This window comes from Camelus dromedarius, chromosome 11, assembly GCF_036321535.1.
Source record: "Camelus dromedarius isolate mCamDro1 chromosome 11, mCamDro1.pat, whole genome shotgun sequence".
In the NCBI taxonomy this organism is placed as follows: Eukaryota; Metazoa; Chordata; class Mammalia; order Artiodactyla; family Camelidae; genus Camelus; species Camelus dromedarius.
Genome location: NC_087446.1, coordinates 39736747 through 39760431, shown reverse-complemented (window position 1 = coordinate 39760431; position 23685 = coordinate 39736747). Strand labels below are relative to the sequence as shown.

Below are 23685 nucleotides of genomic sequence, written 5' to 3'. Positions count from 1 at the left end.
CCCCAGCAGCTAAAAACAAATCATCATTCTGTAAGTGAGACATAAAAATCAATAGATAGCATCCAGATCTGAAAGGACATGAGAGAGAAAATAGCCATCTCTGCAGAGGCCAATATGGACAGATGACTGCAGGCCCTCCCAAATGTGGGCACTGCATGAGGCCACATAACCTTTACATGACTCCCAGGAAGAGAGGGGAAAGCTCCAAGAACGGCTGGAATAAATTTCCTGCCACCTTGGCAAGAGTAAGAGCATGACATGAGAAATCAAGTTGATTTGTAGAAAATCATTTTTCTCTACACCTGGCTTTGTGAACTGAGATTCATATCAGCTAAATAAGAGTGATAAAGAGCTTGCCTGAGGTGGAATGAAGATTTGAAGACTGGAGGAAATGTGAGCATGGGCGTGGGGTGTGGGGGATGGATGGGGATTGGATGCAGAATGCTCAGTAGGTGGAGCTCCCCTTGAGTGCTGGGGAAGGGAAAGTGATTTACAAGCACAAGCGCTTCTACCCCAAGTGTTTCTGATATGCCAATTAGTCTATATGTGATATAGAGAAATGATATCAGTAACAGGCAAATGTTGTATTGACTCATGAAATTTTACCTAATAGATTGATGTTTTATTCCACTATGTTCCACTAGGTAACAACAGCTGAATAGCAATGCAGACCCACACAGCATAACATAGCAAGCCACCAAGGAATATAGTACTGTATATAATACCCATGATTCATCCCATGTTTTTCTCTTGTCTTGATTTAGCCATGTCTTCCGTCTTAGAGGTGGAATTCTATCTGATTTTTGCTTATTGAATTCTTGTCTCCATAAATCAATTGCCTCAATCTGTTCTTATAACCTTTACATCAAGCTAACTTTACCTTTTTTTCCCACTTAGTTTATTGGCAGGGGTGGTGGTGGGGGTCCCTGGGTCTATTTATTTATTTATTATTAGTTTTGCTTTTTTTAAAAAATGGAGGTACTGGGGATTGAACCCAGGACCTCGTTCATGCTAAGTATGCACTCTACCACCAGAGCTATACCCTCCCTCCCCAAGCTAACTTATTAAAAATAAAGCCCTATATTTAATTACTTCTTTATTAGAACTTAAACTTGACTTTTAATTGTATCATTATTTTATTAGGATTGGGCTTTTTTGTTGTTGTTATTGCCATGGTTATAAAGTTGCATACATTTTATGTTTAATTTTTTTATTGAAATGTATAGTCAGTTTATAATGCTTCAATTTCTGGTGTACATCATAATATTTCAGTCATACTTATATATAAACATATTCCTTTTCATATTCTTTTTCATTATAGGTTAAGTTGTATACATTTTAAGTGGTCTGCCTCAACCAAGTGTTTTGCATAAGTCTTGTTTTCACTCTGCCTTTTTGCAGAATAGAGATTTTTCTGAACATCTGAATGGATTCTTGTGGAAACTGCCTGTAGTTCTTGCACTAGCCACTAGGTGGCATCAACAGGTTGTTGCCCCAGGCAACTTTGCTTTCCAGGGATTCTGAGAGGTTGCCGCCAGGGAGTAGCAGGTTGCGTAATGCCTCTGCCCACACTAGCATGTGAACCTCGCCTCTACTAACTAGCCTCAGGCTTGCCTGCTAACTATTTTCACTTAAAAATCTATCTTTAAGGACATAAGAATTGTTCTTTCTTCTTCTGCCTTGAGTTCATAATATCTGTTATTTATGAGTATTTTAAAGAGTTCCTGGCAGTCCTTTTTGGCTTTGGTTAACTTATGAAGTAACTCCTAAATCTACTTTTCTACCCTGACTCCTCTGTAAGTGCCATCATCTCAACACAACAACCCCAGCAGTGGCTGGTTTATTCCTCACTCAGTGCTCAAGAACCATGGAGATGAGCCCTTAAAAAGCACATCAATAGCTCTGAGTAATATGTGGAAAAATTCAGTGCCTCTTTCTGCCCTTTCTTTCCATCACCACCCTCTGTCCTGTGGATGCTGATGTTGCAGTTTTAGCAGATACCCCCCAGGTTCCTGTCACTGTTCACTAGGTTTTCAATTTATTCTTGACAACTTGTTTTCTGTGTATACTTATTTCACCACATGACCATTCTAAATGGATATATTGTCTTATGTTGCACAATCATCTACTCTTTTGGAATCCTTTCTTCATTTATTTAATTTTTTTCCCAGGGCAAATACAACTTTCTACAAAAAGCTCACCCACATTCATCTTAACCAGAATCACTCAGCCTCCCCCCATACCCTGGGAGTCCTTGTTCTGCACCTAAAAATACCATGTAAATGCCAGTGCAGTGAAGGTAGTGGAGTGTGCTGGGCAACCCACAGCCTATGGAGATGGAAGATTTTGGGTTTGCTTCCTGCCTTTTCCACTTCTGAGGGCAAGTTATGAGGCCTTAACTACTCTGGGCCCCAGTTTTCTCATTTGTAAAATGGGAATAGTAATATCTACCTCAGATGTCAATTGTGAAAATTAAATCATGTATCTAAGTTTCTCAGCATAATGACTACTACAGTAGTTCCATGTCTAGCACACACTGACTCAATGGTTCTTGGATATTATTAACAGCATTTTGGGTATTTATCCATTCATTTACCCAATAAAATGCCACAGACTAGGTTATCAACATCAAACTAACTATTATATATAAAATAGATAAACCAAAAGTTCATACTGCATAGTACAGGGAACTATATTCAACATCTTGTAGGAGCCTATGATGGAAAAGAATATGAAAAGCAATATATGTACGACTGAAATGTTATGCTGTACACTAGAAATTGATACAACATTGTAAACTGACTATACTTCAGTTTTTAAAAATGTGTCCCTCACAGTTCTAGAGGGTTCAAGTCCAAGATCAGGATGCCGGCATGGTCAGGCTCTGGTGAAGGCCCTCTTCCCAGCTGCAGACTGCTAACTTCTCACTGTGCCCTCATATGGTGGAAGAGCTAGGGAGCTCTTTGGAGCCTCCTTCATAAATCACTAATCCTATTCATGAGAGGGATTAGGATTTCAATGTATGAATTTGAGGGGAACACAAACATTCCAGCCCATAGTATGGGGCTTATTCTATAGAGTAGGGAGAGACATTGCTATGGACTGAATTGTGTACAACTCCCTCCCCCAAATTCATATGATGAAGATTTACCCCCCCCCCAAATGACTGTCTTTGGAGATAGGGCATTTCTGATAATAATTAAGGTTAAGTGAGGTCATAAGTGTAGGGCCCTGATCCAGTAGAATTAATGTCCTTATAAGAAGAGACACCAGAGTTCCCTCTTTCTCTCTCTCTCCCCCTCCCATGTGAGGACACAACAAGACAATCTGCAGCCAGGAAGAGGGCTATCACCAGAACTCAAGCATGCTAGTATCCTGATCCTGGATTCCAGTGTACAGAATTCTGAGAAAACAAATCTCTATTGTTGAAGCCACCTGGTCTATGGTATTTTGTTACAGCAGCCTGAGCTGATGAATACATACATGTAACCAAATAGATAAATATATACTATAATTCAGGTACTGATGAGTGATAGAAGAAAAATAAAGCTGGGTAATGGAATTTTAGAATGATGAGGAGTGTAGATACAGTGGACGGAAAAAGCCACCCCAAGGAGATGACACTGGGGCAGACACCTGAATAAAATGAGGAAGGAGCTATGAGACTATCTTGGGACAGAACATTCCAGGCAGAGTAAACAGCAAGTGCAAAGTCCTTGAAGCATTCTTAGCCTGCTTGAGGAAAAGCAAGGAGAGAGGAAGAGGGAAAGTGAGGAGGGGAGGGATGCAGACCAGACCCCAGGGCCAGATAGCTTGTGTAAGTTCTCTGGAGTTTCTCTAATAACTGGCTGGATTTTATAGCAAGTACCATATTTTTTTAGTCTACAAATCATAGTCCAAAAGTAACTGTCTTTATTTTTCTATGGCTAAATGTAGTTTCTGTCTTAAAAGTCCAAGTCTGCTCACTGGTTGAAAACTGGTCTAGTCAATTCCAGGTTTTATTGGTCATTTCAGGATTTTCCTGTCATCCCAACTTTAAACTCAATCAATTCCTTTAAAAAAAAAACTGCTTTCCTCTGCTTCTCTCCAGGGTAGCATTTAAGTTCCCAGATATTTAGAGAATGGTGCATCTTTAGGAAGGAGATCTGACTGTCATTCCTTACTTGCCAACACTCACATCAGCTGAATGTCTGATCCTGTCCCGTCCTCAGGTGTTGTTATCTCTCTGGGATGGCATCTGTTGAGATGCCCATGTCCCATCTAGTCCTTGGTCACAACCTCTTGTGACATTCTGCACATGCTGTACCTTTTGGCGAAACCCCTTGGTTAACTGGTTTTTCTCTTTCAGCTAACTTTCACAGCCCTCTAAGGAAGCGGGGGGGGGGGGGGGGTCTAGAAAAATTCAGCTGTTCTCTTAGCCAGCATCCTACTTGGCAGGGCTTCCCAGACCCTCTCTGTCCAATGGCATCTCTCCTAGGCTTTTGAGCTAGGCCACAGTAAAATTGTAATGGAAATTCCATGAGGACCAGCCTCCAGATTTCGAATAGAAAGTTGGCACAAGTCTCTTCTACTCTCAGATCACCCTAAGCTTATCTAGGAATATGGTGCTAATCCAATAAGGGTAGGTGAGACACTATCTTCTTATTTTAGAAAAGATATCTACTTATCTATCTCATTTTCCTCAGATGGCACTCATATCCCACCCCAGCTGAGAGAATTTTCATACAGTGTTAAGGGAAGGGGAAGGGGAGAAGCAAATCTTTCCTGATTTACATCTGAATCAAGGCTCTTGAATTTAAAATAAAAATGTTGAGCCACCTGGACTTCTATTTCTGCCATTCTGAGGCAAGAGGACTCACATCCAAAGGCCTGAATAGGGATAGTCACAGGACAAAAAACACTGGGGGGCAAAAAAATGTTGGCTAATATGTCACAGTAACATATTGCCACATTTGTAGCTATTTACACTTTCAAAATACACTTGGTCAGAAAAAAGATTAAGAACAAGTGAGAAAACTATTCACAAGTACATCGTTGTTAATGGGCTGCATCAGTCAGTGTCTAATGAGGAGACAGAAACCACATGGCAAATCCAACAGGAAACGTTTAATAAAAAGAATTATTAATCACCACAGGGGATTAATTATAAAGGGAGAAAGGAAACTATGAAGAATACCCTGGGACTGAGGGAGGGTACCAAAGGAAGGACAAACTTGGAAGGCAGAGTGCCAGGTGCCATCTCTTAGGGTAAGATTCAGACCTCACTGGCGAAAGATGGTGAAGAAGTCAACTGGGCCACCCTGGGCCAGAGCTGGTCTGCACTCACCAAGGCTGGTAGAAAGACAACCATGATTGGGAGTGGCCACAGGAAACACCTGGCCAGAATTCAGGTGGGCTGAGGTGGGGTAGCTGCTTGCTGGGAATTCACCAGCAGGGATGCCACTGAAACTTGATAGAAGTGAACTCTACAGTCTAATCATCCTTCAGTGTCCTGGAGGATTGTTTCCCAGATGCCTCTGCTCCCCTCAAGGATACCCAAATCTGCGGATGCTCAAGTCCTTTATATAAAGTGGCACATTATTTGCATATAACCTCCATGTATCCTCCTGTATACTTTAAGTCACCTCTGGATTACTTACAATACAATGTAAATGCTATGTATATGCAATGTAAATGATATATAAATAGTTGCCAGTGAGTGGCAAATTCAAGTTTTGCTTTTCGGAACTTTCTGGAATCCTTTTCAAATACCTTTTGATTCACAGTTGGTTGAATCTGTGGATGTGGTACCCACGAATAGGGAGTGCCAGAGAGCCTACTATATGTTCCTCGCCCAAGTGCCTCTGGCAGCATTGGAGTAGAACAAAAAAAGAAACCCAGCATACCAGAACCAGGAGGAGAAGCCCCTCCCGCCTTCAGTTTCCCTCCAACGCCCTCTACTGACAATGTTTAACATGGTGAAGGAGAAACCCTTACTTCGAGGAAGCATGAAAGGTGAATTTGGAACTGAGACCCAATAAATTGATAACTGACATTTGGATGAAGTACAGTGTTCATGTGATCAACTGGGTGCTATCATGGTCTGTAGAAGAACACTGATTGAGAGTCTGTTGGGTACCAGGTACTGTGGCTAATGGTATAATGAGGAATATGATACACCAAAATCTCTGTGCTCCTGGAGCTTGCATATGAGGTGGGGACAGGCATAGATTGTCTGATAATAAATAAGTAAATCATAAAAAAGTACAGATCACAAGTCATGCTATGATGAAGGTAAATAGGGAACCATAATAGAAACTAAGAAGGGGCTGGCAGGGAAGACCTCTCTGAGGAGGTGACAAAAATTATGAATGCTTTGAAATAGGCAAAAAAGATTACTAGGTCTCTTGTGTGGGCACCTTTCAAGTTATTCTCTGCCTGTCATTATCTTTAAACTACTTTATAACTCTGTAAATTGTAGATAACCGATAGCAATGCAAATGAATGCTGTTCATGAACATGCAAGTGGATTTTGTCCTGTGAAAATGAAACTGATTTCCCTCCTCCCATCCCTCTGTAGAAGTGTTTTGCATATATTAAGCAAATTTATTTTTAGCCTTCCTAATGGCCTATGTATGTAACTGTTCTTTGGAATCTCCTTTTATTCCATTGTAATACCTTGTTGTTTCCCTCATTAATTAACAAGTTAATTTTTTGACATGTGTTCATTTTATATTCATATGAGAGTCATAATTTATCTTTAAAAAATAATGATTATAAAGGGGAGGGCAAAATGGGTAAAGGAGGCCCACTGTATAGTGATGGATAGAAACTAAACTTTTGGTTGGTGATCACACTGTAGTGTATACAGAAGTCAAACTATAATGTTGTACACATGAAACATATAGTTTTATAAATAAATGTTACCTCAATTTTTAAAAATCCTGTAACATTTAAATTCAGTCTCCCAAAGACCCTAGTGCTGGGGGTCACTCTGCCAGGGGCTACTGGCCTAACATTCACATCACATCAAGACTGAATGAGTTGATCACACTGTCTACTCCTTCATCATTTGTGTGTTGATAACACGTGCCAAAAATCACCTCTGTAAGATGGGGTCAAGGGAGAACACAGGCTTTCACACAGAGGCTGACACACTTTTATCAAGGGTATTCATGAAATCAAAGAGATAATGTTTGTTTGTTTGTTTTTAACACTGTTGGCAGTTAAAGAACGTTTAACAGGATTCTTCACATTATTTTTGAGACTGACAGGGCTGTGCTCTTAGAACCCAAGGATTTTTAAATAGTAAAGAAAATTTAAAAATCTAGTTCATCCCCACATTTTCTACATGAATTAAGCAGGCCAAGAAAGCCTAGATGACTAGCTCAAGATCATCAACTAATTAATGGTGAGGTGAGATATAACCTAATCTCTTCCTCACTGTCCCATCCTCTTTCTACCACCTGGATGTTAAAGCCAGCCAGAATTTCATAAGAGATTCCTGACAATGGCCCTCATCTCTTCTTTCTTTTTTCAAACATAAATACTCACTCTGAAAAAGAAAGGGAGTGGTGGTGTCAGTGAGGGATAGTATGTGATAAGGAATGATAAGGAAAGAGCTTTGGATTCAGAAACAGTCTTGGTTTTTTCACCTGGTTTTACTACTTATTTGTATTTCTGAGCTATAGTGTCTCCATCTGTAAGTTGAGCATAAATTATTATTAAATAATAAACTGCCTCATAAAATTATGAGGATTAATAACAACCTATATAAAGTACCTGACATATAATAGGTACTCAATAAGTCACAGCTTTTCTTCAATGGTTACTCCTCCCTCAAAACAGAGATATATTAAAAGTAACAATCTATTTGCCATAGAAACCCTCTGTCTTTGAGGAATGCACAGTTGCCAGTACTGATGCTTTTATAAGTATTTTTATGTGTAAATGAAAGTTACACACACACCCACAAACAGTTGTTTCTTAAAAAAAAATCCATCTTTATTGAATGGACAATCAGCCAACATAAGCCAACTCTACACAAACCAATATTCTCTTTCTACCTCCCACTGTTTCATTTGGATGCTTGAAAACAATACTTACGTCTTTAGACACAATCTGCTTACTCTCAAACTGCCTAAAATGAAACATGAAACATTGTATATTAAAAAGTCAATAGACCCTGGAGTATGAGGCAATCCAAATGAGGGGACAGCTCTGTTTGCCACATCCTCTGCATAGGTGATGGGATCCTCAAAATGCTAACTAACCAGGCTCATCCCCATTGATAAAAATAACTGTTCACTGCTTTATAGTGAACAACAGGTTTTCACATACTGTATAATTTTAAAAGTTCTTAAGAAATCAAAGAAAGGCTGTTATGTTCTCCTGATGGTAACAGAAGCAGGGTTAGGGAAGACTATCCAGACATACTGGCTTACTAGATGACTGCATTTACATTATTGCTGTATTAGTTTGCTAGAGCTTCTGTAGCAATGTACCACAAAATGAACGGCTTAGAACAACAGGAATTTATTGTCTCACAGTTCTGGAAGCCAGAAGTCTGGAATCAAAGTGTTGGCAGGGCCATTCTCCCCCGAAGACACTAGGGAAGGATCTGTTTCAGGCCACTCTCCTAGCTTTGAGCAGTTCCTTGGTTTGTGGCAGCATAACTTCAATCTTCACATAGCCTTCTCTCTGTCTGTGTCTGTGTCTATATCGAAACTTCTCCTTTTTTAAGGACACTAGTCACTGGATTTGGGCCCCTAATGACCTCATCTTAACTTGATCATCTGCAATGACCTTATTTCCAAATAAGGTCACATTCACAGGTACTAGTGGTTATATGAATTTTAGAGGTACATAATTCAAACATACCCTTCCTCCTTTCAACTTTGCCAAACACACTGGTGATAAACAGCATTCATTCATTCACTAACTCATTCAGTAAACATTTGAATGTGTAGAAACATACCAGGTAGCTCAAAGGTGGTTGTAGTGAGCAGCAGATTCTAAAGAAGGGCACTTTATAGAGGAAAAAACAGCAGGTATAAAAGATAAGAGAGTGAACTCCATTAGTGCTGAGGTATTTGTCCCTTTCTCTCCTGTATATCCAGCACTTTGAACAGTGCCCATTTCATTCGGTAAGTGATAGTTGAATGAACATACGACCATCACATGTCTAAGAAATGGCATGGCTTTAAGTTCATTGTCGCTGGAAAGGTAGGCAAAGGCCCCATCATGATGAGCCCGCTAAACCGCTCTAAGTTTAAGGCACTAGAGCATCTAAGCATCAACATGTTGATGATATACAGATAGTATGAATTCCAGGGATGCCTGGCACCCGCCCTGCCAATTATCTCTCTTCTCCAGAACACGTGCAAGGATACCACGCCGCAAGACTCACAAGAATGATAATAGGGCCAGCTCTACACACTGAAGTAGGGTTGGGTTCTCCAACCAAAGCTGGATTGAAGCACATGGTTTGGGCTCTAAGTCTACGTGAAGCTTCCTACTCTGTCTGCCCTTTCCACCCCAACCTGCCCTCACTCCACGCCCGGCTTCCCCACTGACTCTTGGTAAGATACCAAGCTACTTTCAGACCTTCTCCAAACCCCACGGAAGGAATCCCCGAGCACGCTCGAGTCAGCCCGCCCCGTCCTCCTTCCCTCCGGAACGCAGCGAGAGCGCACGCGCACACCCCCTCTACCCCAGCCGAGCGCGCGCTCGCGAGCTCCCCGCATCCCCGTGCTCATCCGGGTCTCGGTGAGCTTCAGCCAATGGTGGACGCTCACGGACCCCGAGGGCGGGGTTACGCCTTACCTCACATGGGGCCTGTTACCGTGGGCGCTTCCAGGCAGCTGTGGCCTGTCAGCAGGGAAAAGGCGAAGAGGCAGAGAGTCCGGCAACTGGATGAGGAGCGACAGTTTTGAGATGGAGCGGCCGCCCACCACTAGAAGCCACTGAGGCGCGAGCAGTTCCCCAGTCAGAGCCGCTGTAGTAAACACACTTCAGAAACGTGAGGTGCCGGTGGTCACGTGGGGAGCGCGCCCTCCAATGAGGAGCCGAGGGCGGGGCCGAGGCCGCTGACGCGGCGGTGGCGGCGGAGTCACCCGGGCAGCCTCGGGACCGGTCACCAGCCGGCAGCCGTCCAGCGGCCGCGACCACCGCCTCCGTGCGTCGTCCTTACTCTTCTTTCCCGGGCCAAGAGGCAGCGTGACCAACAAGTGGCTGAATTCTCTCTCATCCCTGTCGGTGGCTCGCCTCCGGCGGGCCGTTTGCTCCTCAGGGGCCGCCTCGGTAGGGTGAGGTTTCCGTGACGAACCTCCTGGGGCTGCCCGCACCGGCTCGGGCCGTCGTGGCGGCTCGGGCTCGTGGAACTCGCTCGCTCTCCGAGGGTCCTAGGCCCTCAAAGTTATGCGTCTCGTCCAGGGGGTTGCGGCGGGTGCTGGCTCCTAAAAGGCGTGAAACCTGGACTCCGCTGACTGGGTTACCTCCATTCATCTTCCAGCTGCGCCTCCAGCGCCCTCTCCGTCTCCGGTTCCCTCCTTGGACTCATTTTTTCCTGGCTCCCCTCTGCCGCCCTTTCCTCACTCCTTGGGTGCGACCATTCTCCTGGAAGCGGAGGTGTCGGTTATGAGCCGCAGCCTCCTGCCCTGAATTTCTCCGCGGAAGAACTCGGTGGCGACCCCGGGATGGGGGTGAACGCCGTGCACTGGTTCCGAAAGGGGCTCCGGCTTCACGACAACCCCGCCCTGAAAGAGTGCATTCAGGGCGCCGACACCATCCGCTGCGTCTACATCCTCGATCCCTGGTTCGCCGGCTCCTCCAATGTGGGCATCAACAGGTGGCGGTGAGTCAGGATCCTGTGAGAAATTGATTTCGATGTTGAATGAATCAGGACTTTACAAGGGATTGGCCAGATCTGAGAATTTAGACCCGGGACCGCCTTGCTTATGTTGTTTTAATTATTGCAGGTTTTCAAGTATCAAATAGAACGGACCTAATAGTTCTCTGGCCAGAGAGTACTGGCAACCTGGAACACTTTGGCCTTCGGGTGTGAGTTACATGTCTCTGAGCTAATAGGAACTTTTCCCCTGTATTTATGTTGAATTCTTAGTGGTGGAATTAAAAAACACCCTTCCAGTCCCCAGTAGCCGTGGGTTGATTTTCTTGGCCTCTTTGTGGCATTTGAAAGGATTGCAGTTTTTAATGCTTACGTTTGTGTGTGTCTAGGAAACTCATAGTATGGAGAAAATCATTCATTCAGTACTGTCGCCTCCAGATCCAGTTTTCTTCCACCTTGAGGCCGCCGTAGGAAAAGCAAGGGAAACAATATTAAATGGTTTCTCTTTGCTCAGCTTTTCCTCTCAACTCCTCCTTGTGGTTGACTAGGCAAAGCACAGTTTTTCTTTCTAGGCAAAGAATAATCTTTCTAGGATTCAGAGCACTGAAAGAAGTCTTAGAGAAGCTTTATGATCTTTTCCTGAAATGCCAGGCCAGATGATTATTAGGCTCCCCTGGTGGAAATGAAAGCATTCTTTAAACAAATAGATTATTGATCACTCTCTGTATACCAGCCACTGCTTTAAACACCAGGGATATGGTAGTGAACAAAACGGACAGAAATTTTTGCCCTTTTCGAGCACATGTCCCAGAAAGAATATAATATTTGGTGGTGATAAGTGATGTTCAGAAATACAGAGAAAGAGGATAGAAAATATAAGGGGGTGGGATTGGCGTTGCAATTTAAAATATGGTGATAAGGGAAAACTCAGAGAAAGTGACGATTGAACAAAGTGATGAAGCAAGTAATGGGTTACAGATATCTTGCGGGAAGCATTCCAGGGAGAAGGAACAGTAAGAGAAAAGGTCCTTGGGTGGAAATACGTGGAACCTTTGGAAGGAACAGCAAAAGAAACTAATATGAAGCAGAGCAGAATAAGTGATAGGAAAGGTAGCAGATGAGTTCAGAGATGTAATAGGGCCAGACTAAGTAGAGCTTCATAGGCAGTTGTCAAGATTTGGGCTTTTACTGAGAGAAACGTGGGAATAATTGCAGGATTATGAGCAGAGAAGTGATGTGATTAGACTTAAGTTTAAAAAAAAAAAACAACTTCTCTGGCTGTGATTTTGAGAACAGACTGAATTGTTGGGTGGAGGGGGACAAAAGCAGGAAGACCAGTTAGGAGTCTATTGCATTTATCCAGGTGAGAGGTGATAATGGCTTGGTGATCGTGATGGATGTGGTGAGAAATAGTCAAATGTTGAGTATGTTTTGAAGGCAGAATCCACATTATTTATCGACAGATTGGATATGTGGTGTGAGAGAAAGAGAAGGAATTAGGAATGATTTCAAATTTTTTGACTTGAGGGACTTAAAGGATCTAGAAGGATGGAGCTGCACTTTGCTAAGAAAGTGAAGTCAGTTGCAGAAGCCATTGGGAAGGTGATTTGAGTTCTCCTTTGAGCTTGGTTAAGTTTGAGATTTTTGTTACACATCCAAGTGGAAATAGCAGGTAGGCAGTTGAATATATCTGAAATTCAGGACAGAGATCCAGGCAGTAGATATGAATTAGAGAGTCATCAGTTTATAGCCATTTATTAATCTATTCATTCATTGAACAAATATTTGGCATGCACCTACTATGTGCCAGGCACTGTTTTAGGTGCAGGGCATTGAGCACAAATAAAATAGCTTAAAAAAATCCCTACCTTGTTGAAGCTACATTCTAGTAGAGCCATGAGACTATATGAGGACTTTAAAAAAGTAAATGTTGGGAGGTGGGTGTAGCTCAGTGGTAGAGTGCATGCTTGGGATGCACAAGGTCCTGAGTTCAATCCCCAGTACCTCCATTAAAAAAAAAAGAAAGTAAATGTAGATAGAAAAGAGAGGAGGTCCAAGAACTGAGCCTTGGGAATTCTGTTTACAAGTTGTGGGAGCTGTATAAGAACCAGCATAGGAGATTGAGAAGGAACATCTTGTAAGAAAACCCAGAAGAGTATGATGTCTTAGAAACCAAGTAAAGAAGAGAGTGTTTAACTTATGTCAAGTTGCTGGTCAAGTGAAATGAGGACTGAAAATTAAAAATTGTATTTAGCATTTTGAGATCATTTGTAATCTTGACTAGAGTGATTTGAGTAGTGTCTGAAGCAAAAGCCTATTTGGAATGGCTCAAGAGAGAGGCTGAGAGAAGATGGGAGATAACTCATGTAGACTGCTCTTTTCAGAGTTTTGCTCTAGAAATAATCTGAGAAATGATGTAGTTCCTGGAGGGGAATATAGTCAAGAGGGGATTTTTTTTTCTTTTTTTAAGATGGGAGAAGTTACAGTATCTTTGTGTGCTGATGGAAATGATACAACAACTGTATATAAAACAGTTTCATTAGCAGAATTGGTATCAGTGTTGATTCTGGAAAAAAATGATAAATGTAACATATTCTAATCTATTAATATCTTAACAATAATATAGTAATAATTCCCTTTTCACAAGATTGTTAGGATTAAATTAGTCATCAGATGTAAAATGCTTAAAATGTAAGTGGTAATAGTAAGTGCTTATTAGCTATTTGCTCCTAAATTAGAAGCCCTAGGTAAATAATATCTAATTAAATGCCTGCAGAAGGTTTCTCCTAGAGCAGTTTATAAATTTATAAAATCTAGACTATAAGTTTCTGTAGGTTAGGGTTTAACTAATAAGTGAAATAAAACTGATAAGCACAATAGGAATAATCCCGTATTTTCCTTTTAAAAAGGATTTTTTTACTACTACATATTGCACTTGATAAGTAATAAATGAGTAAAGATATAAATAATGAATAGAGAAAGACTTTTCTTCCACTGAACACTGTTATAAAAAGGCAAGGGCAGAATTTTATTTAGTCTGTTCTTGTAACATCAAATTCAGTGCTTTTCATATAGTAGTAACTCAGTTACTGCTGAATGAAATGATATCCAAGAGTCAATAATTTTATATTTAAACAACTATTGATTTCCTTATTGACCATGGAATAATGTGCAAACTACTTAGCTTGGTATTACATTTTTAAAAATCTATTTTGCCTGAGTAATATAACAAAACTACCTTTTGCTTTGCCATCATTTCATTTAAAAAGAATACTTTAACATTAAAAAGTTTGAAGGACATTGTTGCAAAATAAAGGACAGTCCTTTGACTTGAGTAAATTAAGCTTTATGAAAAGTCACTTTGCCTCATTTGATCTCAAGACCAGTGAATACTTTATCTTGAATTTGTAATTTTTAGGTTTGAATGATTTAAAATATTATAGTTCCTTCCTTCACTTCTTATTTTATTGCAGTATAGTTGATTGTTCACTTCTTTCTTTCTTTTTTTTTTTTAGTTGAAGTATAGTCAGTTTACAATGTTGTGTTTAATTTCTGGTGTACAGCATTGTCATTCAGTTGTATACCTATATATATATGTACACATATATTTATATTCCTTTTCATATTCTTTTTCATTATAGGCTATTACAAAGTATTGAATATAGTTTCCTGTGCTATACAGTAGGAGCTTGTTTATCTATTTTATATATAGTAGTTGGAATCTACAAATCCTGAACTCCCAATTTATCCCTCCTCACCCCCTCCCCACTGCCAGTAAGCCATAAATTTGTTTTCTATGTCTGTGAGTCTGTTTCTGTTTTGTAAATAAGCTCATTTGTGTCATTTGTTTTTAGATTACTCCTACACAATGTTTATTAAAGTTATACCACACAAAAACTTTTAAGTGAATGTTCATAGAATCACTGTTATTCATAATAACCAAAAGATGGAAACAACCCAAATGTCCATCTACTAATGAATAGCTAAACAAAATATGGTCTATCCATGCAATGGAATATTATTCAATCATAAAAAGGAGTGGAGTACTGATACCTGCTAAAACATGGATGAACCTTGAAAATATGCTAAGTGATTAAGCCAGTCACAAAAATCCCATATATTATTTGATTCTTTTTATATGAAATGTCCAGAATGGGTAAATGTGTAGAGACGGAAAGGACTTTAGTGACTTTTTAGGCTGGGGGGGGGGGTTGAGGGAGTTGAGAGGTGATAGCTAAGGATCATGAGGTTTCTTTTTCAGGTGATGAAGATGTTATAGAAGGTAACTGTTGCATAACTTTGTGAATATACTAAAAACCATTGAATTGTACATGTAAAAAAAAAACCCAAGAAACAAGAAGTGTACTCTCCTCTTTAAAGCCCAGTCCAAATGCCACCTTTTCCATAATACCTTTCTTTATCACCTTGTCTGGAAGATTAACAGTCTTTGTTAACCCTTATACCATTTTGGGATATTTATTCTTGTATCATACTTAATATTTACTTCTGTGATTTGTAAATATTGATGTAGTCCTCATTTATTTCTCCCTCATTTAATGGATTATACCTCTTCTACCTAAAGAGATGATACCATTTCATTTAATAAAAACTATTTCGTGTTCATATTCATGGCAGGCACATTCTTGGTACTGAGGATACAACAATGAATAAACAGAAAAGTCTCTTCCCTTGAGGAGCTTCTAGTCTAGGAGGAAAAACACACAATAAAATAAATATAATATGTCAGGTAGTGATAAGTGTAATGGAGAATGTGAGAACAAGAAAAACAAGCTATGCAAATATCTGGAGGAAGAGCCCTCTGTGTATTCTCCAATATGTCTAGTGTGATGTCTTGTACAAAGTAGGCATTTGATAATAATCTTTTTAATTTTCTTTGTAAGTCTAGGATTTAGAAGAGGGACAATTACTTTAACTTAGATGCTCATATATATGAAACTCATAATTCTGAAAAATAATTTTTGATGAACAGATTTTTTTAACATTTAAACTTCAGCATGTATATGACATAGTTGATGCTGTCACATGTGGAATATCTTAATTTTCAGTAACCAGATCTATAAATGTATCCACATCCTTACTCATTCTTTCCTTATACTATATGATTTCAGTGGAAGAGATATTGCTTACCCTATTCAAAACTGGTATCTTCATCTGTTCTCTGTTTTTTAAAATTTTGCTCATATTTTTTTCCAGCTTTATTGGGGTATAACTGACAAAAATTGTATTTATTTAAGATATAAGACATGATGTTTTAATATATGTATATATCATGAAGCTCACTTTTTATTATTTATTCTCTCTCACCATTTCTTTAACCTCATCCTCTTTTTAAGTTGCTTCCAGTCAACGTTTAAACATGCTAAAGACCAAATTCTGTAAACAAACAAAACAAACAGGAACAAAACCTACCTTTGACTATGTTCTTCACTTGCAGCTGTTTCTCAGTTCCTGTATAGCCACACTTCCTAAACAGGGTGTCTAATACTGACTGACTTCATCTTCTACTCACCTTTGTGCCCATCAAACTTGGTTCCATCCCCACCTTCTCCACCAAAACTGTTTTCATCCAAAGGATACGTTAAAACTTTTCATTCCTAGACTTTTCAACGTGTTTGACACATTTGATCACACCTTCTTCCTCTTCCCTCTGCTTTGGTTCCCTATTATGTTTGTTTTTGTGCCAGAGTTGTTAGTGTTCTTTCTTGACTTCTTTTTTTCTTAATCGGTTTCTTCCTTGACTTCTCTAACCCTTAAATGCCCCTTAGGTCTGTGATCGCCACCCTCTTTTCATTTTACATTATTCCTAGGCTATCTTCTCTCTTCATAAAGTCAGTTACCATCTGTATGCCCAGAATTCACAAATCAGTATCTTCAGCTTGGATCTCTCACCTGATCCCCGGATATGCATCTACTGTATATAGATTCTCTCCCCATTTGAATGTATTATATTCTGGGTTGGCTTTTCAGATAGGCTGTCCTCTGATGGTAAAATATAGCAATAACAATAGCAGTTACACAGTAAAAAGCATCTACTTTTGCCCCAGAAGTCTCAGTAAAAGTCTACAGCACTTCAGTGGCTCTATTTCGGCCAATTTTGAATCAGTCATTGTAAGCCTGGTTGTCTGAGCTGGAGTTGTGTGCCTCATGGGTGGAATCAGCTCGACTGGACTGAAGTAACTGAAGAAGAATGATTAGGAGGTAAGTGGATGCCCTCAAGCAATAGATGCCTATTATGTAAGAACCCAGATCAGAAAGTGGGACCAAGTCAGAAAAAACTTCGACCCCTGTTTCGGGAAAGATAACTTTGGCAGCTGAGTGAATGGTAGAGGAAAGAATATAGCAGTGAGGAAGCTTTATCAACAGTTAAGTTGAAACATAATACAGACTTGAATTAGGGAAAAGCCTCAGAAGAAGGAGAAGATGCAAGAGAGTAATTGTAGAGGTACAATGGATAGTTTAGGTGACTGTCTGGAAAAGGCAGTTTCATAGAAGAGGGTGAGGGAGAGAGTAGAATGTAAGATTCTCATGTTTTATGCCTCTGACAGTTAGACATTAAGTTAGGAAATGTAGGGATAAATCATTTAGATGGTGGAAAGAGTGAGTTTAGGTCATGATGAATTTGAGGTACTGCTAAGATATCAGAATGGGAAGTGGAGAAAATAGAAGTTCAGGTTTGGGATTACAGGCATTAGCGCTCTGGATGTGGGAGTAATTCTTATGTAATTAATAAGTGAAGAATAACTGATGATATAGGATAGAATAAGACCCATCAATACCTTGTGAATACTATATTTAAGATGGATAGGAACTGATGAAGGAGACTGTAGAGTATCAGTCAGGGAGAAGGGGAGCCAGGAGAGTGCTGTCTCATGAAAACCAAAAGTGATAAGAATTTTCCTTCATTGTGCTAAAGAGGGCAGATTGGAATGAGTTTTGACAGTTATGCAAGAAAAATTGTCAGAGACTTGGAAATGGGCAGAAGAAATTACTGTATATCTTGAGTGCTGGGCATTGGATCCTCCACAACCTAGAAGACCCTCCAGGAATTGTATTATTTTGATTTAGAGATACACATTTTTGTCCTTGATTGACTAGGCTGTTTTACATCTCTGTAAAAAGGGGTAAAAGTTAAGTTCTAGAAAACTGATATGGGAATAAATGTTTCCTGCCCATGCCAGTGCAGTTAATCCTGTTCATGCCATACAAATGAATTTTATAGACTGGAGAATATGTATCTCTGAAAGTCAGAGTCTCCCTGAACCAGTTTTTTTTCCCCCTCTTTTTAATGGAGGTACTGGGGATTGAACCCAGGACCTCATGCATGCTAAGCATGCAGTCTACCACTGAGCTATTACCCTCCCATCATTTGAACCAGTTTTAACATCTTACTGTTCCTTCTTTCATTAATGAGTTAAATGTAATCTTTGCTATATATTCATTTCATATTTTTATGAGTGTCATGATTTTACCATTTTGAAAATTACACTTTAACTGTTACAAAGGCCTTTGGTATACTTTGAGAAAGCAGCTTCAATGTGCAATCAAATTGTATAGGGTGTTGCTGAAAGTGTATATGTGTGTGGCTGGTGTAGGGGAAGAGGGTGATAATTGAGGGATTGGTGGAGGGTTTTAATGGGAGAGGTAAGACATAAGATGGATGCATAGGCTGAGGAAAAGTGAATTTTGTGTAGATCAACAGACTTACAGTCAAGACCAGATGATAAATAGAAAATAAAACAGATAAGATGCAGTCCAAATGTGTAGTTCTTTGAATGACAGACTGAAGTGAGTTTAGAACACCTGGCTGTCCTGAAACCTAGATGCTAATCCCTGCTTTCCTACTAAGTAGCAATTGGACTGACTTTAAGTTGCTCCTCCTTCCTTTTATTCATTGAGGAAATGTTCATTAAGAGATTGTTACCTGCCGGGCATTTTGTAAGGCATAAAGATGAAGGTCATGGTTCCTTCCTATAAGGAAAGTTTCACACCACTAAAGGACAAACAGTTAGAATATAGAATATTAAATAGGACCTCTGTGAAAATATGTAAGGATAATCATAGGAGCACAGAAGAGACAACCCTGGAAGAGGAGAGGGAAGGATTAGAAGTAGAGACAGTGTGCCTGTGTGTCGGGAGTGAGCTATTGGTTTGAGAGGAGTTCCAGAGAGTTCCAGAATGCTTTTTTTTTTTGGTCAGAATTACCCTTTTTTTTTTAACTTTTTTAAATTGAAGTATAGTCGGTTTACAATGTTGTGTTAATTTCTGGTGTACAGCATAGTGATTCAGTTTTACGTATACATACAGAATACTTCTTGATGAAGGAGATTCTCGAGTCAGTGTCCCAATATGAAAAAGGAGGTACTGAAAACAAACCCTCTTATCTGATATCACTGGGACTAGCAGTTATTTGAAAAAGGCAAGCATAAAAAAAACATAAATGTACGTTAATTTGACAGCTTTTAATGTAAGATAAAATTCTAGATCTCAGTTCTCTGGTTCTCTTCTTTATCCACATTTACTCTTTAGGTGATCTCATCTAGTCATGTACTTGAGTACCTAATGCATCTCTTGCTGTGACCTCTGTCTTGAGTTACAGACCTACATATCCAGTATTTTTACTCAGATTCTAGATAAGCATCTTAAAGTTGATTTTGCCCCTCATCTCTCCCACCTCCCGTGGTTTCTCTATATCTTTATGGCAACATTCACCTCATTGCTCTGCAAAACCTAGGAGTCATCTTTCCTTCATTTCATTTTTTTCCCACGCAACCCCATGTCTAGCCCTTAAGCAATTATTGTGACTTTTCCTTCAAAATAACCCCCATATCCATTCAGATCTCATCCTTCCACTGCTATTTTACTACCCAAGTCACCAACATTTCTTGTAGGACTACTGCAGTAGCCTCATAACTTCTCTACTTCCATTTTTATACCTGCCTTCCGAGTTTGTTCCATATGGAAGCCAGAGTCGTATTTTAAAAAACGTTAATCAGATTAGGTCATTCCTCCGCTCGAAATCTGTCAGTGACTTCCAGGGTGTTTGCATTTCTGTTTCTCTATCTGAACATTATTTCTTCAGACTTTAGCAGGGCTCATTCCTTCAGTATCTCTTCTTAGAGGTGTTTTCACACCATCCTATGTGAAGTTAATGTGCCCTTATTCCTTCCCTAGACCCCCCAGTTTTCACTTTCTATCTCCATGTCCTGTTCTATTTTTCATGGCATTTACCATTACCTGAGATCATATATTTATTCATTTATTTCTTTATTGTCTTATTCCTTTACCAAATTATACAAGAGAGGAATTGATTCATTATTGGTTCCTCAGCCCTGTAACAATAGTTCTCAGTGGCTGGTCCAAGGATACTTATGGGTTCCTGAGACTCTTTCAGGATATCTTTGAGGTCAAACTACTTTTGTAATAATACTAAGTCATTTGACTTTCTTACTGTCATTCTCTCATATTTGTACAGTTGAGTTTTCCAGAAGCTACATGGTAAGTTATGACATCATTGGCTATGATAGCTAATGGAATGCGTACTGTTGTATTCTTGTGTTTTAAAATTTTTTCAGCTTTAGTTTCTCACATAAATGTTGATAGATAATACCTATAAGACAAAGCTCTTTGGGGTTACTCAGTAATTTTAGGAGTATAAAGGGTCATGAGGCCAAAAAGTTTGAGAACTGCTGCCATAGAACAATACCTGGTACAGGTTAGGTGTTCAATATACACTTGTGGACTGAATGTCTAAATGAATATTGTTCTGCTGACTTGTTGATGGAGTTTAATGTTGGCTTTAATGCATAAATTATAGTCTGATACTGCTTATCATTTTCTTAGAAGTTGATTAAAAACTTAAAGACCCTTGTGAAGCAAACTTGAGTACAGAATTCCTTTAGTACAGTTTTTTCTTCTAATCTATTATAACTATCTTATCCGCAGGTAATTAGAAGCTTTTTTTGTGATTTGCCTTTTATCAAACCTTTTTAAAGAATTCAATTTAGTTTTCAATAAAACAGCTTTTTTTTACACTCATTTAATCAGTTTATATAAAATTTAATTGAATTATGTGATTACAGTAAGAAATTCAGCTGGCATAAATAGGTTTAAATAATACAATTGACTGTTGACATGCCTAGAACTTTAACTGATTAGAACAAGAACAGATGTACAAGAGAGCAATAGCTTGCTTTTCTTAAGTTAAATTTAACCATGATCATCAGTCAGTATGGCCTCTATATATTTTACAGAGGGTATGGAGGAATTGTATGATTTCTTTTATGGTAATAGCAAAAATAATTATTAGAAATATAAAAGATATAACTACAGGGTTTTTTTTTAATTTGACATTTTTAAATTAAGTCTTACATATTTGAGGAAGTACTTTTAACTCCAAATGTAGCTAAAGAATGGATTAGGAGTCCATTTGTCACTATTTCCCAAACTGAAACATTCAACTGTCAGCTTTTGTGGGGGTTCATTGAATTAGTTTAAAAATTAATTTTAAACTAATTCAATGAGTTATTAAAGTACTTACCTGCCACTACATAAGGTAAAGAGACCTGGATAAAATATTGCAAACAGTAACATCCCTTTAGTGGTAAGAAATCATTATTGCTATTATTAATTAAAATGTTTAAACATTTTAATTAATTTTCTGTTAATATACCTAAAATTAGTGGTCCATATATTTATGCTGAATAATCATTAAAGCCATGGATGCAGCTATTTTAGTAAACACTGCTAAAAGCTTAAAAGATCATTATGTGTATTCCAACAGACCTGGGTTCAATTCCTGGCTTCAGCATTTATGTTAACACTATGTATGACCTGAGTAGGATATTTAACTTTTCTGAAATTGTTTCTTTATATTTTTTATGGAGGTATATTTTTCACTATCCATCTCAGAATTGTTTCAGAATTAAATTGGGTAAAGGAAATACATAGCACTGTGTCAGTAAAATTTTATTAAATATTTTTAATGCATATAATGTTAGTAATATTTTGTTCTTATATGTTACATCTGATAAAAAAGGATGAGGTCTAGAACTAGTAACTCTGATCAAGATTAAGTTTACTGAAAGATTGATTTATACCACCATATTTATTAAAAACTCACTATCTATTTTATTTATAGACCAAGACTGGTTAAACTGGCAGATCCCACTGAAATTTCAATAAACTTATAGTTAATAAAGCCTCTAGGTCATTTTCATCTTACTTGCTAACAGACTGTTTACTTGTTGAGGGCATTTCTGAGCCTAAATGTAGACCCCTAGTTCTATAGATTCATCTTGTTTTCAACCCAGTATTCATATATTTGTTATAATTATGAATTCTATCATTGTGAAATCATTGTTATTATTTCTCTCAAATATATTCATCTACTGATTTGGTATCATGTATTTTATGTCAATATCTAAATTAAAGAAGTATTTATAAAATTTTAGAGCTATCAGTAACTTTGGAAGCAGTAGTCCAGTTTTTCAAACCACACTTTATGTCTCATTTTTGATTATGAAATCAACTTTGTGGGTCATAGTAGACATTAAAAATAATGATACAGAGTAGGAACTATCAGTGGCATTATGTTGTAAATGTAAGTTATTTTATGAAACTTTTAGTTACACAGACAGACACATGCATAATTAATTGTTCTCAATCATATTTCTTGCTACGGATCACTGTCAAAAAGTTTGAAAGCCACTGATTTAGTCTATCAGATGGAGAAATAGGTCCAGTGAGATTAAACCACTTGCCCCAGGCCATGTCTGTGTTAATAGTGTCAATATAAAACATGGTTATTACATTCAAAATCCTTCTAGCTTTTTTATGTAACTGAAAATAATGATGAAATTATCAAGAGATACATGAGAACAGACAGAAAGCCTCACAGTGTTTCATGTTAGAATCCTCACTCCAGGTTAACATTAACTAATTCAACAGTACTGTATTGAATTCAGTTCATACAGTTAAAAACCTTATTAATCTGTTCAGAATTTTCAATCTTGTCTACAAAAAGCATCATTAACTTTGTCATATATCTGTCAGTCTGATAATCCTGTCAGAGAGGGAAAAAAGATTACTATCTTGAACTTATCAGCAATTCTGTTTTTAGTTTTAAAAAAAGCTTTATTTTTTAAGTGCCTCTAAACTTTATGTTTAGTAACCTTTTCTATTATTTTCCAGGGGTGAAAAAATCAAACTTACTAGCTTGTACTTTTAGAATCTTCCCTACACATACACACCTTTTGAAAAAACAGTCAGACCTATTTTCTCATCTTCTCAATTTGAGCTTGTTCATTATGTCTTTGGTGCTCTGTTACTCTTGCCAAGATTTATCTCTCGGACTTCTGTTCTCTCTTTAGGTTTGTACATACCTGTTTAAAGTTTGTTGTTCAGGTGTATGTGTTTGCCAGGGGCTAGTGGAATGGGACATTCTGCATTGTCTCTGTTGTCTATTAATATTATTATCTTAAGTATAGACTTGAATTCTCTCTGTTAATTTTCTTGCCATGAGCATGATTTTTTAAAGGGTTATGTTGTCATCTCTAGCATTAAAAAAAAAAAAGAAAAAAAAACCTTCAGCTTTAACGTTCCAGACACTTTAAAGGTTTTTGTTTGTTTTTGCAGTTTTACTTGATTATACACCAGTCTTCTGACTTGAAATGTGGACTTCTCACTTTTGAAATTTGGACTTTAGAGAAGGAAAGAGAAATTTTTTCTCCCCCGACCCCCATCTTAGTTTTCTTTCTCATTACAGTTATTCATATTAAGATAGGCAGGACTTTATCATTTTTAATTCCTGTGTTGTATTGCTTCTCGATTTGCCAGCT

General features: G+C 38.6%; 1 protein-coding gene across 2 annotated transcripts in view; it reads left to right on the top strand.

The window, feature by feature from the left end:
* Positions 1-10114: 10114 nt before the first annotated feature.
* Positions 10115-23685, top strand: part of CRY1 (cryptochrome circadian regulator 1) — a 73974-nt gene continuing 60403 nt past the window's right edge. Inside the window, exon 1 of one of the 2 annotated variants that reach the window (XM_064491690.1) lies at positions 10115-10834. In XM_064491690.1, the coding sequence (XP_064347760.1) occupies positions 10677-10834 (158 nt within the window). In that variant the 5' untranslated portion in view covers positions 10115-10676. The remainder of the gene's footprint in view (positions 10835-23685) is intronic. The other variant, XM_010996467.3, reaches the window with a different exon arrangement.